This window comes from Etheostoma cragini, chromosome 3, assembly GCF_013103735.1.
Source record: "Etheostoma cragini isolate CJK2018 chromosome 3, CSU_Ecrag_1.0, whole genome shotgun sequence".
In the NCBI taxonomy this organism is placed as follows: Eukaryota; Metazoa; Chordata; class Actinopteri; order Perciformes; family Percidae; genus Etheostoma; species Etheostoma cragini.
The window spans coordinates 27,905,301-27,921,938 of NC_048409.1; the positions used below are offsets into that span (position 1 = coordinate 27,905,301).

Consider the following 16,638-nt stretch of genomic DNA (forward strand, 5'->3'; position numbering starts at 1 on the left):
CCCACCGGTACTAACCATGTGCTTTTTACTGTCCAGCATGGCGTCTCTCTCCCTCTCTCTCTCTCTCTCTCTCTCGTTCTCTCTCTCTCTATCTGGACAGCGCTGCGAAGCCCTGAGCCTCAGCGAGGACACTGGATTTGTTGGGACACAAACGCTCACTTATACACAATTAAATTAATGATTATATTGCTTTTTGATTATTCTGTGTAGTTTTTTTAAGTTTCTCAATCCCAAATTTATTTCTCCAAATTGCGTTTAAACCCAAAGATTTACAGCGTACACTTTTTTTCTCACCTGCTAAATGAACCAAACTAAGAGAAACAACCCACGTCAGACTTTGAAGAATAACCCCAGTGAACTCTCCCGACATAGAGTTGTTATTAACGGGCTCCATTCTGCAGCTGTGTTTGTGTCCCAACCTCAAACCTGTGGCTCCAGTGTCCCTCAACTCTCTTCTAGAGGACACTCGTCCTCGTCCTCCTCTCCCCGTCCCCACCCTGACATCCCTCCTCCTGCCGTCAGTGTGGGGGGGGTGGGGAGTAGTAGCAGGAGAACTTGAAGCTCTGGACCTTAAGAGGGTGCCTCTCTCTTCCCAACCCTTTGCTCTAACCTCCTGTAGCGACCATGAAGCTTTGGGTTGCTTCGGCTTCACACTCTCTTTCTCTTTCTCTCTCTGTCTCTCTCTGTTTGCCTTTCTCCGTCGTCCTGTCTCTGTCCTGCTGGGTGCTGGGTGATGCGTAGACATCGTGGGTACGCTGCGGCCGGATGAGAAGGCCATAATGACCTATGTATCCTGCTTCTATCACGCCTTCTCTGGCGCACAGAAGGTGAGCGTCTCACGCTTCAGACTCACGTCAACTCTCTGATGCTGCCACCAAAAAAACAACAAAGACAAATCAAGCTTTGTTTCCATCAGTGATAAAACATAGTTGTTGTGTTTTTTTTTGTTTTTTTTTAATTCTAGATAGTGAAAGGCAAGGCAAGGCAGCTTTATTTGTAGAGCAGATTTCAGCAACAGGGCAATTCAAAGTGCTTTACACAAAAACTGTTAAAAAATACAAACGGATAAAACACGTGAATAAACAGTTAAAAATAAGAACATTAAGACACATAAAACACAAGAATAAAAGTTACAGTGCAGCATAAGAGATTAAACATTAATCTGACTCTGGGGACAGAAAGTAGACCTGGACTGGTCTGGGGGGGGTCATAGTGTAGTAGCAGACCTGTCCCAGATGACCTGAGAGGTCTGGGGGGTCATAGTGTAGTAGCAGACCTGTCCCAGATGACCTGAGAGGTCTGGGGGGTCATAGTGTAGTAGCAGATCAGAGGACCAAGATTGGTTTTCAGGGAAATTTAATTTCCATCTTTTGTTCCAGATAGTTGAAAGACCGAGATTAGTTGTCAGGGGAATCTAGTGAGTATCAGAAGATGAAAAATAGAATAAAGTGAAATGTTTCCCCAACATCTATTAGAGCTGCGTTATGTTTCTCCTCAGAGGATTACGTAGCAGTAATATGGTCACGGATGCTGTCTTGCATCGGTCTGGAAACTCGGAGAAGAAAATAAAGAGGAATTATCAAGAGATGAGGACCGTGATGGGAACTGTGACAGCCACAAACGCTTTCTGATGCCTCTGCTTTGGTTTCTTTGGACATTGATTGCGTTTCCCCCAAAAAGGGATTTACTTTGCGGTCCGGATGTAACTTCCCAAACTCATGTTAGTACTGTGATCTTCTACACTTTCCTACCGAATGAATACCATGCTGTGCATGTACTGGATCGGTTGCCGGTGTTAAATTTCACACATTTCGGGTTACATGTTGGTGCAGCGGCGTTTATTTCTCCGGTGGGAAACCATAAAAAGGTTCCTTCTAACGGCGGTTTGGGTTTATCACTGAGGGAAACACTGGTTGATGTCCTTCCGCTTTTTCCTAAGCTATTAACACTTCTCTGCTCTAAATGTTTTGTTTTATTGTATGATGATATTATTATGATGTATATGGAATGTTAGTTTATACTTAAAGGTAGAGTTTTAAACTCAAAAGCACATTAGCCATGTATAATAGAACAAATAGAAAGTGTGTTATATATAAATATCCCCTTTGATCAAGATGTCAAAGTGTGTGTGTGTGTGTACTGTTTGTTTTTATTCCAGTGGTACAGTAGTGTAATGTCCTAGGCAGACGTACAGATGTGGACTACAGCGCTACATGAACCTGTAACTAGATGAATGCACTGACTCCTTAGTTGTGACGGGAGACGCATGGAGCTTTAAAACGCACCGATTGAATTTTTTTTATTTTTTGTCACGTTCAACTAACAATCAACAGCTGGAGCATGTTTTAATTGGTCAATTGTGACCTTCATTCATAGATTAATGAGTTTTTTGACTTTGACCACTTTGTTAACAATGTGTGCCTGACCTTATGGTTACATTTATTCCTATTCACTGCCTGTGTGTGGAGTGTGTTTGCACAGATTTGGAAACCAAAAACTTGTTATTATAACTGGTAATGAACGGTATAGGTAGGTCTCGAGTGCAATAGACACTTACTCTGTTTGTTTTTAGTGGCTTTATAGTGCAGCATCTAGTTGGAAATGTGTAGCTAGAGTGAATGTTCTCACTGAGCTTTGGGCACAAAGTGAGTGTTTTTATCCAATCCCTGTGAGCGCTACTCATCACTCTCTGTCCTGATAGGCCGAGACAGCCGCCAATCGTATCTGCAAAGTGCTGGCTGTCAACCAGGAGAACGAGCAAATGATGGAGGACTACGAGAAGCTGGCCAGTGAGGTGAGGACAACACACTTCCAGCAGGACTTCTTCACTTCAGATCCTCGGTGTTCTCTATATGCAGCCATCAATCAATCAATCAATCAATCAATCAATCATTTCTTTATATTGTGCTTTACATCAAGGACCAAGAATAAAACAACGTAACATTCAATGACTAGAATATAACTTAGAATACAGTAAAGTCAGAAAAGGTTGCATAAAAGGAAAAAATGCCACATCGTTTCTATGTACTATAAGTAATTCAAAAGAAATAAGTTTTGAGTTTAGATTTTAATAGAGCTACGTCTGTAATTGGGCGAATGTCAGGAGGTAACTTGTTCCAAACTCTCAGGGTAACATCTGCAAAAGTGCATCACCCCACAGTTTGTTCCTTGAAATCGGAACTTATAAATATGAATAAAGTTGATTGGATGACTTCAATGACCTGTTGTGCTCACAGAGGGTTAACACTGTGGCCACATACACTGGAGCCAGGCCATTTTAGCCTTAAAAACATTAGGGTAAAATCTAAAGATTGAGAGGCGCCCGTGTATTTAACCTTTTTTAAGCGTTCGGCCCATGCACAAAGGTGTAGTCCTCCCCGCCGGCTGCAGGTTCAATTTCGACCTGTGGCCCTTTACTCCATGTCATTCCTCCTCTCTCTCCCCTTTCATGTTTAAGCTGTACTATCAAATATAGGCAAAAAAAAACAGAATATTTAAAAAATCTTACAATTGATTCTAAAACGCAGCGGCAGCCATTCTCTGTGTAGAGAACCGGGGGGTAATGTGTGAGGGTCTAGCCTTTGCTATACACTTACAAGATGCACTGATCAAGTGACATTCAAGGCTTTTTTGCATCAAACTTGTATCATTAGGAAAGTGTCGGCGCCTTTTGGCCAATGAATGAACCCGATTGTGTTCTCTTCCTGTCTGCCTCCAGCTGCTTGAGTGGATCCGTCGGACCATCCCCTGGCTGGAGAACCGAACCCAGGAGAAGACTGTAAATGACATGCAGGCCAAACAGGAGGACTTCAGAGACTACCGCTGTGTCCACAAACCCCCCAAGGTATGGAACAACACCTGCAAACTCCCAGAAATACGCACGACAGTATGTGACAAAAGCTTTTAAATGTTAACTTCCACCAGCGCCTCAAGTATATCTTCAATGCTTTCAAATCCTTATCCGTCATTTTAAGAGGTTTTTGTTTTCTCTGCTGAATGTGTCAACTAACGCTGTTCTGCCCCCCTCCCTTCAGGTCCAAGAGAAATGCCAGCTGGAGATCAGCTTCAACACTCTGCAGACTAAACTGAGACTCAGCAACAGACCTGCCTTCATGCCATCAGAGGGACGCATGGTGTCTGTAAGTATGCACATATCATCTACAAGAGTCCATATCATCTACAAGAGTCCATATCTGGAGATTTTTGAACTTTAGTCCTATTTGTGACAGACTGCAGGAAACCTGCGCATGTAGAGAATTCATATTCCAAATACATGGATAGTACGCTGATTGGAGGAGTGTGCTCTTAATTAGGATTCACATCTACACTTACACCTGCTTAAAAAAAATATAGATATGTCAAATTAATCATTTTTCAGTCACAAAGCGGACACGAGTGCCATGTTGGCACTAACTGAGGCCTCCTATCTTGTAGATGTTTGGGCTTTTTTCCGGATCACCTTCTCGGCCGTCTGTAAGAGAGAAAACCAACCAAAGGAAATATTTTTGTCAAATATGAAAAGATCTTCTCTTTTATTTGGTACTGGTATGTTTTTGGCGTAAAAAGGAGATCCGAGGGATCCGAGACAAGTCAATGCTTTTTGCATTTTATCAATCACATTGACCTCCTGAGATTTAAAAAGTAGCTTTTTGTGGTTGTACTGTACACAAACATGCAAAAGATCAACTTTAGGTTTGGTTCTTTCAAATCAGAATACTCTGCGTTTGCAGTGGTTGATTTTGGTGGGAGAGCGTGTTTTAAAATGCAAATAAACAGTTGCCGTACTTGACTGAGGTGAAGGCTTCATGTTATTCCTGCTGTGTGGTCTCAGGATATCAATGGAGCGTGGCACACTCTGGAGGGAGCGGAGAAAGGCTACGAGGAGTGGATCCTCAGCGAGATCAGGCGTCTGGAGAGGCTGGAGCACTTGGCCGAGAAGTTCCACCAGAAGGCGGCCATCCACGAGTCCTGGACCGATGGTACGTAACCCTCAGTGGAGGAACACGCTGTACCCAGCTGGATCGCCCTCTGGGATCAAGCTGGGACCTTCGTTTGACTTAAATCTTGGCTCAGTTTCAAGATGAAAATCCCTCTTTTTAAGTCTTTTGTCTCTCCACCTTCACCCAACTGCACTTTTTTTGTTAAAGTGGAGTTAATCAATCAACCAGTCAGTCTTCCTTGTGAAGAGAGCAGGTCATATTTGAGATATTTTAAGCATTAACTCCAAATTCGACACGTTGTTTTCTTCACTGCGTTAAACGTCTCTGCAGCATTTGAACAGACTCACGTGTTGCATGGATTGATGGATTTTATGCGCATGCAGGTAAGGAGGCCATGCTGACCCAGAAAGACTACGAGACCTCCACCCTGTCAGAAGTGAAGGCGTTGCTACGGAAACACGAGGCCTTTGAGAGCGACCTGGCCGCCCATCAGGACCGAGTGGAGCAGATCGCCGCCATCGCACAGGAACTCAAGTAAGGAGGGAAGACGTGTGGGGGGGGGGGAGAACAGCTGTGGACCCGGTGAAGGACAATAACACTCTACAGAGGATAGAGGATCAATCTTCTTCAAATCATAATCACAATTTGGAAGAAAGCGATTAGTTAATGGTGAAGGCTGCGATTAATGTGAATATTAGTTGAAAGTCGAAAAAAAATTGGAATCCTCTTTTTATTAACACAGTAACTGTTTTTTCAGAATATAAATTATTGATATTTTTATAGGAATTGTCTTTATTATTATAGCTTTAGATTTTGTGATATATGCTTTGTTTGACTGGTCAATGTTCCACATTTAAAAGAAAGAAACTCTTATTGCTGAAAATTCATACCCATGTTCTCATCCTTGCAGTAGAATACAGAGCAGTTTGGTGGTGTTTGTTGTTATAATGCTCCATGTCATGTTTTATCTGTTACATACAGTGAATTTTGGACATTTAGCTATACTTTAAAATATGAAAATTGGGAATTGAAATCGCAATAAGTGGCAGAAAAATTGCAATTCCATTTTTCTTTCCCCAAATCAAATCATTCAGCCCTAATTAATGTATAACTCTGCTCTCCTCTGCTCTGTGGTTTTAGCGAGCTGGACTACTACGACTCTGCCAGCGTCAACGCTCGCTGTCAGAAGATCTGCGATCAGTGGGACGTCCTGGGAACTCTCACCCACAACCGCAAAGATTCACTGGAGGTACGCGTCTGTGTGTTGTGTACGGCTGCACGCAAAAAACACATCGCAAATGCTGTGACATATCACGATAGACACTCAGGGATCCATTTGTGTTAGTTCTTAAAGTAAGGTTTCAAAAAGTAGGTTTTTTATATTCTGTAGAAAAATGTAAGACCTGCCTCTAATGCTGAAGGACGTATTTCCTCTGTCCTGGAACAGCTGTATTAGTAGTATTAATGGATGAAACTGCTCTTCCTACTGTTTCTTACCCACAGAGGACAGAGAAGCAGCTGGAGTCGATAGATGAGCTTTACCTGGAGTACGCCAAGAGAGCGGCGCCCTTCAACAACTGGATGGAGGGAGCGATGGAGGACCTGCAGGACATGTTCATCGTCCACAATATCGAGGAGATCCAGGTAACTGGGAACTGGACCGTGTGTGAGTCTGGTGCAACACCTGTCTGACAATGGGGCGGCTGGGGCTCAGTGGTAGAGCGGTTGCCTGCCAATCGGAAGGTTGTTGGTTCGATCCCCGCCCCTGCAGTCATTGTCGAAGTGTCCTTGGGCAAGGCACTGAACCCCGAGTTGCCCCCGGTGCTGCGCATCGGAGTGTGAATGTGTGTGAATGTTTATCTGATGAGCAGGTGGCACCTTGTATGGCAGCCCCGGCCACAGTGTATGAATGTGTGTGAATGATGAATGTTCCCTGTAGATGTAAAAGCGCTTTGAGCAGTTGTTAAGACTGGAAAAGCGCTATATAAATACAGCACATTTACATTTACAATGTGCCAACGAGGATTCACTCAAGAAATTTAAATGATGTAAAGGACTTGAACAACATATGCCATATCACAATAATACAGTATCTAAATTTTAAGCTGATAAGTAGCCTCATGCATCAGTGTTGATACATAGACATTATAGATATTCTGCCCTGCCTTAAGCAATGCATTAAACAGTAAGCAGAGAGCTATAAGCTACATCTGCCGTATAATAGAGTTGCTGTGCAGCTGTAAATTAAACAAACGTTTGTTTTTGTTTTTCCCCCACCCGCAGGGTCTGATCACAGCCCACGAGCAGTTCAAGTCCACGCTGGCGGAGGCCAACAAGGAGCGGGAGGCCATCCAGTCCATCCAGTCTGAGGTGCAGAAGATTGCCCAGAGCAACGGCATCAAGCTGAGTGGAGCGAACCCCTACACCACCATCACACCGGCGAGCATCGACAGCAAGTGGAAGAAGGTAGGGCTGGAGCCTCGATATTACACCTCACTGTTTCTGTTGTTGTTCTACTTGATGCCTCAGAAGTCATAGGGATAGTGCAGCTCTCTCACTTTTGCTTAAAAAGGGTCCTACCACTTTTTTGAGTTTAGCACTTTTAGTTTGGGGGTAATAAACAACACACAGTAAACCGATGAAGGCTGCAAACCCTTGATGCAAGTCTATTTCTTTTCCCTCAAATGTTTGCTGCCGCTTTTGGGGAAGTGTGCATACCCGGGGGTGTAGCACAAAATTCTGGGCCCTGTAGAAAGGCATTTTCTCTGGGGGGGCTTCACCCTGCATCCACAGCTCCTCACAAGAGCACCCTGGGTACTCGGTCCCAGCCCGACACCCCTGCACATACCGGAACTAATGAACAAGCGTGTGTGTGTGTGTGTTTTTCCAGGCGATGGACATGGTGCCGCTGCGTGACAACGCCCTGCAGGATGAGCTGAACAAGCAGAACTCCAACGACACTCTGAGAGCCAAGTTCGCCACTCAGGCCAACACGGTCGGCGCCTACATACAGGCCAAAATGGAGGTAACGGATTGGCCCACGCAGTCGGTCCGAGTGATCCACGTTGTGTTGAAGCGCTTCAGCTCTGCACAGCTGTGTGTAGTTTGTCACAGTTTTCAGGCCAACAGTGAGCTCACAGAGCAAAGAATCAACAGGGTTTAGGAGCTTTGGTGAATGTTTAGTTTTAAATGTGCTGGTTTCTTATTTTAGTTATTCATATTTTGTATGTGCTCGCTATGTTTGTTCTATAATCACTAGTTTTAGGATCGGGCCTCTGTCATGACACACACACACACACACACACACACACACACACACATCTGCACATTAATAGTTTTTATTTAATTTCTTTTTAAGTAGCCTCAAAGAGTAAAAGATTTGTCAACTATTAAATTAACCGCCAACTATTTTGATTATTTATTGATTGGAGTCTTCTTTTTTTTAATGAAAACTTCTCTGATGACAGCTTGTTAAATGTGACTATATTCAAGTTTCTTCTCTCTGTGAAAGTAAACTGAATATTTTTGACATTTTATAGATCAAACCACCAATTCATTATTGAGAAAATAATTTAAATTGATAAAAGTCCTTAGTTGCAACTCGTCACTGTGAGCACTTTAAACTGAATTAGAAAATGCATCCATCTTCAATCAAGTAAAAGAACGAGGGTTAATCACAAATCTTAACTACAAAAAAGAGTAAAGAGAAATGTTTTTAATGAATGTGTCCCCTGGTGCTCGATGGCGGCTGCTGCGTGAGCGTTGTTTCACAATGCGCTGCGTGTGATGGTGGACGTTCCTTTGTAGGATTAGCAGGATATTAAAGTGTGCGTTTGTGTCTTTAGGAAATCGGCCGGATATCCATAGAAATGAACGGGACTCTGGAGGACCAGCTGACCCACCTGAAGGAGTACCAGCAGACCATCATGTCCTACATGCCCGAAATCAACACGCTGGAGGGATACCACCAGCACATCCAGGAGGCACTTATCTTCGACAACCAATACACTTCCTACACAATGGAGGTAACACACACACACACACACACACACACACACACATCTAAAGCCTTCAGGAATGAATCTGTTCAATCGTCACAGTCTCGCTCTTATAATGTGTTGTTTTGCCTTTTTTAAAGAAAAAAAAGCAGTTTGTCTTTGTGAACTTACCTCTGTCCCACTGCCCCAAAATCAAAGTTTGCAAGTCCAAAGGGCGAGGTCACTTTATTTATAGCACAGTTAAGCAACAAGGCAATTCAAAGGGGGGGGGATTGACCACGTTGCATGCTGTATGTTTTGTTAAAAGAATAAAAATCTAAAATTGTTGATCACAAAAAAAGGCAGCTTTAAAAAAAAAAGTATAACTGTGAAAGACAGTGTCTAACCTGTTTCCTCCCCCATGTGTCTCCCTTTCTTCCCCCGTGCAGCACCTCCGTGTGGGCTGGGAGCAGCTGCTGACCACCATCGCCAGGACCATCAACGAGGTGGAGAACCAGATCCTGACGCGTGATGCCAAGGGCATCAGCCAGGAGCAGCTCTACGAGTACCGCGCCTCCTTCAACCACTTTGACAAGGTCAGGGGCCCGAGCTGCTTCTTCTTCTTGTGCTTCTTCTTCTTCTTCTGTCCTTTTCATTGTGTCAGTCTTACAGTGGCTGGCAGGTGTGTTGAAACGACTGTGTGTGTGTTGAAATATTTAGTCGGCTGTTTGGTGCAACAATTCATTTGACATTTTTTATTCCTTTTTTCATTATTATATTTACTGTTTTTTCATAAGATAAGTGCAGAAATAATGTTACATATCCCAGGTTGTTTACAGAAACGCCCTAATTTCAGTGGATCTTGCATTGTTGTTTTTTTCATTACTTTATTGAACATGATACGTAGCTTTAAAAAATCGTAAATTGAATCGTGAATGCAATATGTGGCAGGAAAATTGCAATTAGATTTTTTTTTTCCCCAAATTGTCATACCCTAGAGCTAAGTATACAGTACTCACATTTTTCTTTGTTGGTATTGTTTTAACTTGTTTTTACCTGAGAAGCAGGTTATATACAGTATATGTTGTTGGGGGGGGGGGGTAATTCCAAAGGCCAAGGGAACTTTGTCAGGATGCATAGTATCCTGATCCTTAAAATAACTTGTCTTTAATAATAAACCTCTGCCTGCTTCTGTGGGAATGTAACATAGGGGGGTGTACTGTATTAATGCCCCCTGTATTTTAAGGAAGAACATTTATTTATGATAAGTTATTCATTCACAAAGAAAATTTGTGTCCTTTTAAAGGTTGGATTTTTTTCCTTTTTTAATTAAGGCATTAAGATCAGATGTTTTTTTTTTTTTTTATTCCTCTTTTTAATCAACTTTAGCGTTAGTGTGTAAACGTATGCAAACCTCTGAATGGCGTGGCTGCATGATTGTTTAGACCCTACAAGGGGGTGAGAGGGGAGCCAAGCGTGTGAGTATTCATCCTGATGGGAAGACGCTGCGTTCAGGTGTTAGCAGAGCAGAGATGTACTCGCTGCCTTTTACCTGAGAGGCATCCCATCATACATCCAGAAAAAAGCCGTTAGTTGTTAGTCAATTTAAAGATAATGAAGGCAGTAAATGTTTGCTGTAAAGGTTGTAAAGGTTGTGATTTGCTTTGTGCACTTTCATTTTATTTATTTTTTTCCAGTATGAATTTGCAGACTTACTCTGATAGGAACACTACTTTAATCTTCATGCTAATGGCACTCAGAAGATGTTATTTGTAGTTTAGCATGACAACAGACTCTCTTCAGAAGTGGTGCTTAGTTCGGTGTAAGAAGCACAATATGTCACCAGAGTGTGTGTGTGTGTGTGTGCTGTGGTCGATGTCGGACCAGTTTATAGATCTTTGGAAAACTCCAAACAGTGAGAAAGACACCACCATCATTCATCATCTCACAGCACTGTGTGTGTCCCTGATTGGTGCTGTATCACATCACATCACATCTCATCACATCACATCTGTGTTTTTGGGCACATCTTGTGTTCTATATCCCTCCTGTTGTCCTCGGGTCAAAGTTGACCCCTTGTCAAAAAGTTCCAGAAAATAAGAAATTTGTGTTTTCATCAACCAAAATGTCCCAAAACAATAATGTGGATGCTTCCAGACAATGCTCTTTACAAGTAAAATAAGTTATCAATTTACTTCTTTCTGGAATTTGGATATTTTATAAACTTTAACAGCATTTGAAGAAAAAAAAAAAGATTAAATAACATTGAAAAAAAGCTCAAGAATTACAGAAAAAGCTTAAAAATGTCAGGGGGAAACATAACAAAAACGTCAAAAGCGCAGAAGAAAAGTGATAAAAACATTGGAAAAAGGGTGAAAAAACTTGGAAAAAAGTATTTTTACTTCGGACCAAGAAAAACCCAAAGTTGTGTAGTTGGCAGGAGGACAACATGCGGGTTAACAGCACGACACTAGAACCTTTGAATGTCTGAGAATTACAATCTCCACACCAGGGAAGTTGGGTTGATGCGACGATATTGACGTCTTTGAAATTTTTGACATGCCAACTTCTTCAGCTGACATAGTTGGTACTTAAAATTCTGCACGCAGAGCCCAATGACATTCATACTATCCTGCGGTACGTAGGATGCTCTACTTCTACTGTAATTTAACTTTAACAGTTCATGGAAACGTGAATACATTAACACATTTTTTATAAATAACTAGTTTTTAAAAAAGGACTTCCCAGGTCCACAGCTGCCTGTGGAGTTGTGTGTGTTGACATTGTCTAAACATCCATGTCTGTCTGTCTGTCCCTCCATCCTCCATGTCCTCATCCTCTCCCTGCATGCCGTGGGTCTCATGGTCCTCATCCATCCCCCGTGCCTGTGTTGCGATCGGTTCATCCTCATGACGTTTGGTGCTCTGTCGTTGGGCTTTTGGATCTCAGGACCACAGCGGGGCCCTGCAGGCGGAGGAGTTCAAGGCCTGTTTGATCAGTCTGGGCTACGACGTGGAGAACGACAAGGTAGGAGCTCCAGGACCGGACGGGGGGGGGGGCAAGAGTCGGTGTTTGCCGGTTGGTGTTTGCCGGGCCTCTGAGCACGAGAGCAGAGCCAGGTCGCTGCCAGTCGATCTGAATCTGGGCTAAAGCTATTTTCAGTTATGTAATTGATTGTTGAATCTTAAAAAAAAAACATATAATATGTTATAAATGTTAAATATGTCATGTATAACATGTCTTTGAGCACTGCCACTTTGGGGTGTCAACACATAGTAGCTCTAAATGATGAAGCACCAATCAAAATCTTTGATTTATTGGTCTGGCAATTTAATAATTTATATAACTATTTAGCATTTATTGGATTATCATCACTGTTTTTGCAAAAAAGGTTAAAACTAATTTGCCTTTTGATGAAAAATATGCCAATGAAGGTGAGGAGTAAATTATATTTGAATTAATTAATTTATCAACACATGATTACGGTGCATAAAAACTGTAAAATATCACTTGCAAGACTGCAGTTGGAATAGAATTTTAATGGTAATAGTGCAATGACACTTTTCATTCATGGAGGCTGTATTTGGCTCCATCTTCACCGGTTAGCTCTGCCACACTTTCAGATGACTTGTAGTACACATGTACCGTATGTCCCTGAATGCACCTTCAACGCTGAGAACAAGAAAAGATGTGAGACAGTAAAGTCAGCTTTTGAGACTTCAGAAAACACTAAAGACATCTGGATTATAGATACAATTGGATTCATTTTCAGATAAAATAGTAACAAACACAAGGGTATTAACTATGTCTTAATATATTCTGAAAATTGTGTTTTGGTGCCTCGGTGCACCGACATCAGCAGTTACTCTCTAACGTAAACATGTCCCTGCTGGGTTTCGGTTGTTAATCAGACCAACATAGTACATTTCAAACCAAACCAGCTGGTCAGTGATTGGTCAGCGCTCGTGCTCTTGGGCTCTGGGCGGGCCCCAGGGGTCAGGGGTCACGCAGGGTTCAGGGTCAGTCAGCATGGAGGGCAGAGAGGTGTTGTGTCGTCGTTGGTCCACCGGGGGTCTCTGTTGCTTTGTGCTGCTTTAGCTCGGGCCGGGCTCCCTCTCACTCTGTGAACAGACCCCGCCCCCGTCTGTCTGTCTGTCCGTCTGTCCGTCTGTCTGTCTGTCTGTCTGTCCGTCTGTCTCTTTCAGGTGTCACTTTCGCTGTTGACGTTTGTGCTTTTTATCTTCTCTCCCCCCCCCCCCAAAAAAAAATCTCACTTTCTCTACAACATTCTCTTATTTCTGTTCACATCACTTCTTCCTCTTTTCATGCTGTCATTCATCCTCCTCTCTGCCACCTGTATCTCTCTGACACCCCCCCCCCCCCCCCCCCCCCCCCCCCTGCTGTGGCGGCCCACAGAAGCGATCAGGACAGATGGTCTCGGAGGATTTCCGGGCTCTACTCATTTCTACAGGAAACAGCCTGGTACTGCTGCTGGCATGATGCTCTCCCAGGGTGTCCGCAGGTCCAACGACACCCTAATCCAGCGTAGTGGGCCACGTTCAAAGACTTTAAGACCAACCCAGTGTTTGGGAAAGCTGTTAGTGATGCCTCCCATCACGCTCAGTTTCCAGTGATAAATGACCTTTTCATGATCTGGGCTGGAAATCTAATCTCTTATAGAGTGACGACCAACATGTCTTAGTCATGTTTGCTTAGTCTTTGATCACGTTATCCCCCAAATCTTTATTTTTGCACGCTAACTAAAGTGCAGGTCTTCATTTTAAAAAACAACATGCACACACCCAGATTCCATATTTGATGCATTTGGGAGCTTTTGGCCTTTTTTGTTCAAATAGTAAAATAAAAAGGGGTGTTGTGGAAAAACTCTAAATATATTTGCGTTTTAAGTATATTTGGTTGTACTCTCTTAAATGTGAGTTGACACCTGCGGACACCGTGCGCGCGCTCGCTCTCTCTCTCTCTCTCGCTCTTTCCCTCTCTCTCTCCCTCCCTCTTTCTCCCGCTCCCTGATCCCCGCTGCTAGTCTTGTTTTCTCACATCTGTGCTACGCTATTGTACTTGCTGCCCTAGTTGGTGATAGACTACTGACTGAAACAAAATGTCATTTTTCAAATAGTCCATCCAGATGTTTGTCCTCCGTGCCCTCGCCTGTCTGTGTCCCTCATCGATATTAACCAGTGATCATGTTTTGTACGTAGATGCATGTGTCAAAGTGTGAAATGTATAAAATATTTGGACCGCGATCTTCAACAACTTCCATTCCCTGGCTCAGTCTATTCCCTGGTGGTCCTGATGTTTTACACACTTCAAGCATTCTATGTTGGCGTTAAGTTCTGTCTGTCTGTCTGTGTGTGTGTGTCTGAGTAAAACGTGCCGTCTCTGCTGGGTTAATCTGTGGATTCTCGGTTGCCAGGGCGACAGCGAGTTTGCTCGCATCATGGGCATAGTGGACCCCAACGGCAGCGGCGCCGTCACCTTCCAGGCCTTCATTGACTTCATGTCCAGGGAGACGACCGACACGGACACCGCGGACCAGGTCATCGCCTCCTTCAAGATCCTGGCCGCTGATAAGGTGTGTGTGTGTGTGTGTGTGTGGGGGGGGTGTATGGGTTCATTGCAAGGTTGAAATAATTCAGTGTAATAAACACCTACAGTGCATGGTTCTGATTGGCCAAGAAAACCACATGCTCTCTTTACAGTTGCAGAGCTGGAGGCTTATGGGATGTTATTGTTTCATTTGTTCCCCCTTTAAAAAAAGGAAAAACTGCACTAACAAGTTGAGCATAGTTAAACAAAACATACAATCATCTTTATTTGTCAAATTAATAACTTGAGTAACTCACTCATTGCAATCACCTTGGCCAGAGTATCCAATAATAACCAACATGATGCCTGTGTTAAGAGACCGAGCAGGTTTTTAAACTCATGTTTCTTTTAAACATTCCCAGTAGATTATACAGGATTTCATATATCAAATGCACATCGGTACACTGGTCTTGTCAGGTGTGCTTTTGGTTCACGTCTAATCTCTGTTCCTTCCTGTCTGTGTCCGTCAGCCCTTCATCACGGCCGAGGAGCTGAGGAGGGAGCTCCCCCCCGACCAGGCCGAGTACTGCATCGCCCGCATGGCGCCCTACACGGGCCCCAACGCCACCCCCGGAGCCCTGGACTACATGTCCTTCTCCACCGCCCTGTACGGAGAGAGCGACCTGTAGAGGAGGAAGAGGAGGCCTGGACAGACAGGGGAGGGAGGGAGGGAGAGGAGGAAGAGGGAAGGGAGGTAGAGAGGTATTCTGTGCATAGAGAAGACACCAGGAACAAAAGTGTTTGGAAGAATTTGAGGTGGTGGTGGTGAGGGGCCTCTGTGTGTGCCGGTTTAAAGAAAAAAAAGAAAATCATGAAAAGGTTTTAAGAGTCTGAGCTTGTTGATTGAACTGTAGTTCGGTTCGGCCTCTGATGGTTTTCCAGCTCCGTTATGTCGTAAAACAGATCACGAGTGTTCAATTTGTCTTAAGAGGTTTATGTGGACAGGCAGAACCAGGGGCAGCTGCGGGACAGGGGACAGGTGCTCTGCAGTGGTGGGTCTTTAGCTTCACCCTCTCTGCCTTTGTGGGGTCAAACTGGGGAGGGAAAAGGTTTTTGTGGGGGGGGGGCAGCACAGGCTAATCTGATACTTATGCTAATTTTGTTTATTTTATTATAATTTCTTTCTCTTGCCAGGGGGGTGCAGGGCATTAAGCGGCAGGGTGGTGTGGGGGGGTGACTCGGCGACTGGCGAGGTTTGTGTATTAGATCCTAGAGAGATTAATGGGGGGGGGGGGGGGGGGGGGGGGGGTTGTTGTCCAGCCAGCTAAGATGACATATTTCCCCATAATTCCCGTTTTGCTGGATAAGGTGGCCTGTCTAACCTCAGCTCCTTTCCTCCTCAAGTCTTAGTTTCATTTCTTTTGTTGTTGTTTTTGGGTGGGGGGGGGCGGGAGCTCAGCGCTGTACATACTTATTTTTTCAGTGCGACAAATAACACACACACAGTCCCGGTTGTTGAGGATAATCGTTGGCAGGATTTCCTGTAGGGCAAAAAATAGAGTGACATTTATTTAAAAAAAAAAAAAAATAACATGACAAAACGCAGACATGTAAAAGCTGCTGATAGCAACACAGGGAGAGCAGTTTCACCAGCGGATAGGTTTGAGCTTCCAGAAGTCTTCTTTTCTCTCTCTTTTGCAATGAAACATATTAATAGAAAGATTTGGTAGCCATGACGTCGAGGCTTGCGTACCTAAAGACCTCCCCCCTGTAGAAATCCCATGACAGGCAACACCGTAATAATCCACAAATATTTGCTTCTGTGAAACTATTCTCCTCCTGGGGTGGGCTTCAGGTGCTTATTTAAATACAAAAACTATACATTTATATGATAGGTAAGACGTAGTAGTAGAAACTATTCCAGTTTTATATACCAGGAAATCGCTCATACGTGCAGAAGAAGTGTATACAAGTCATGGATGCATTTGATTGGCTGAATGAAGGGTTGCTTGCACTTACTGGATTTTTCGAGTTCCCACGGCAACGCGCTGTGGAGAGCTCCCCTTGTGACTTTTTGGAAAAATGGTGAAAGTAATAAAATAAAATAAATGTGCCTATTTATGGCTACAGCCCTCTCTCTCTCTCTCTCTCTCTCTCTCTCTCTCTCTCTCTCT

At 43.6% G+C, this 16,638-nt stretch overlaps 1 protein-coding gene across 6 annotated transcripts in view; it reads left to right on the forward strand.

Moving 5' to 3' along the window:
• actn4 (actinin, alpha 4) overlaps positions 1–16,037 on the forward strand; it is a 64,121-nt gene extending 48,084 nt beyond the window's left edge. Inside the window, exons 8-23 of one of the 6 annotated variants that reach the window (XM_034864990.1) lie at positions 742–827; positions 2,702–2,794; positions 3,719–3,844; positions 4,035–4,139; positions 4,832–4,979; positions 5,324–5,474; positions 6,081–6,189; positions 6,444–6,584; positions 7,224–7,406; positions 7,831–7,965; positions 8,786–8,965; positions 9,367–9,513; positions 11,867–11,944; positions 13,334–13,399; positions 14,352–14,510; positions 14,995–16,037. In XM_034864990.1, coding sequence (XP_034720881.1) covers positions 742–827; positions 2,702–2,794; positions 3,719–3,844; positions 4,035–4,139; positions 4,832–4,979; positions 5,324–5,474; positions 6,081–6,189; positions 6,444–6,584; positions 7,224–7,406; positions 7,831–7,965; positions 8,786–8,965; positions 9,367–9,513; positions 11,867–11,944; positions 13,334–13,399; positions 14,352–14,510; positions 14,995–15,153 — 2,066 coding nt within the window. In that variant the 3' untranslated portion in view covers positions 15,154–16,037. The remainder of the gene's footprint in view (positions 1–741; positions 828–2,701; positions 2,795–3,718; positions 3,845–4,034; positions 4,140–4,831; positions 4,980–5,323; positions 5,475–6,080; positions 6,190–6,443; positions 6,585–7,223; positions 7,407–7,830; positions 7,966–8,785; positions 8,966–9,366; positions 9,514–11,866; positions 11,945–13,333; positions 13,400–14,351; positions 14,511–14,994) is intronic. The other 5 variants (XM_034864989.1, XM_034865025.1, XM_034865004.1 and 2 more) reach the window with 5 other exon arrangements.
• The last annotated feature ends 601 nt before the right edge of the window (positions 16,038–16,638 follow it).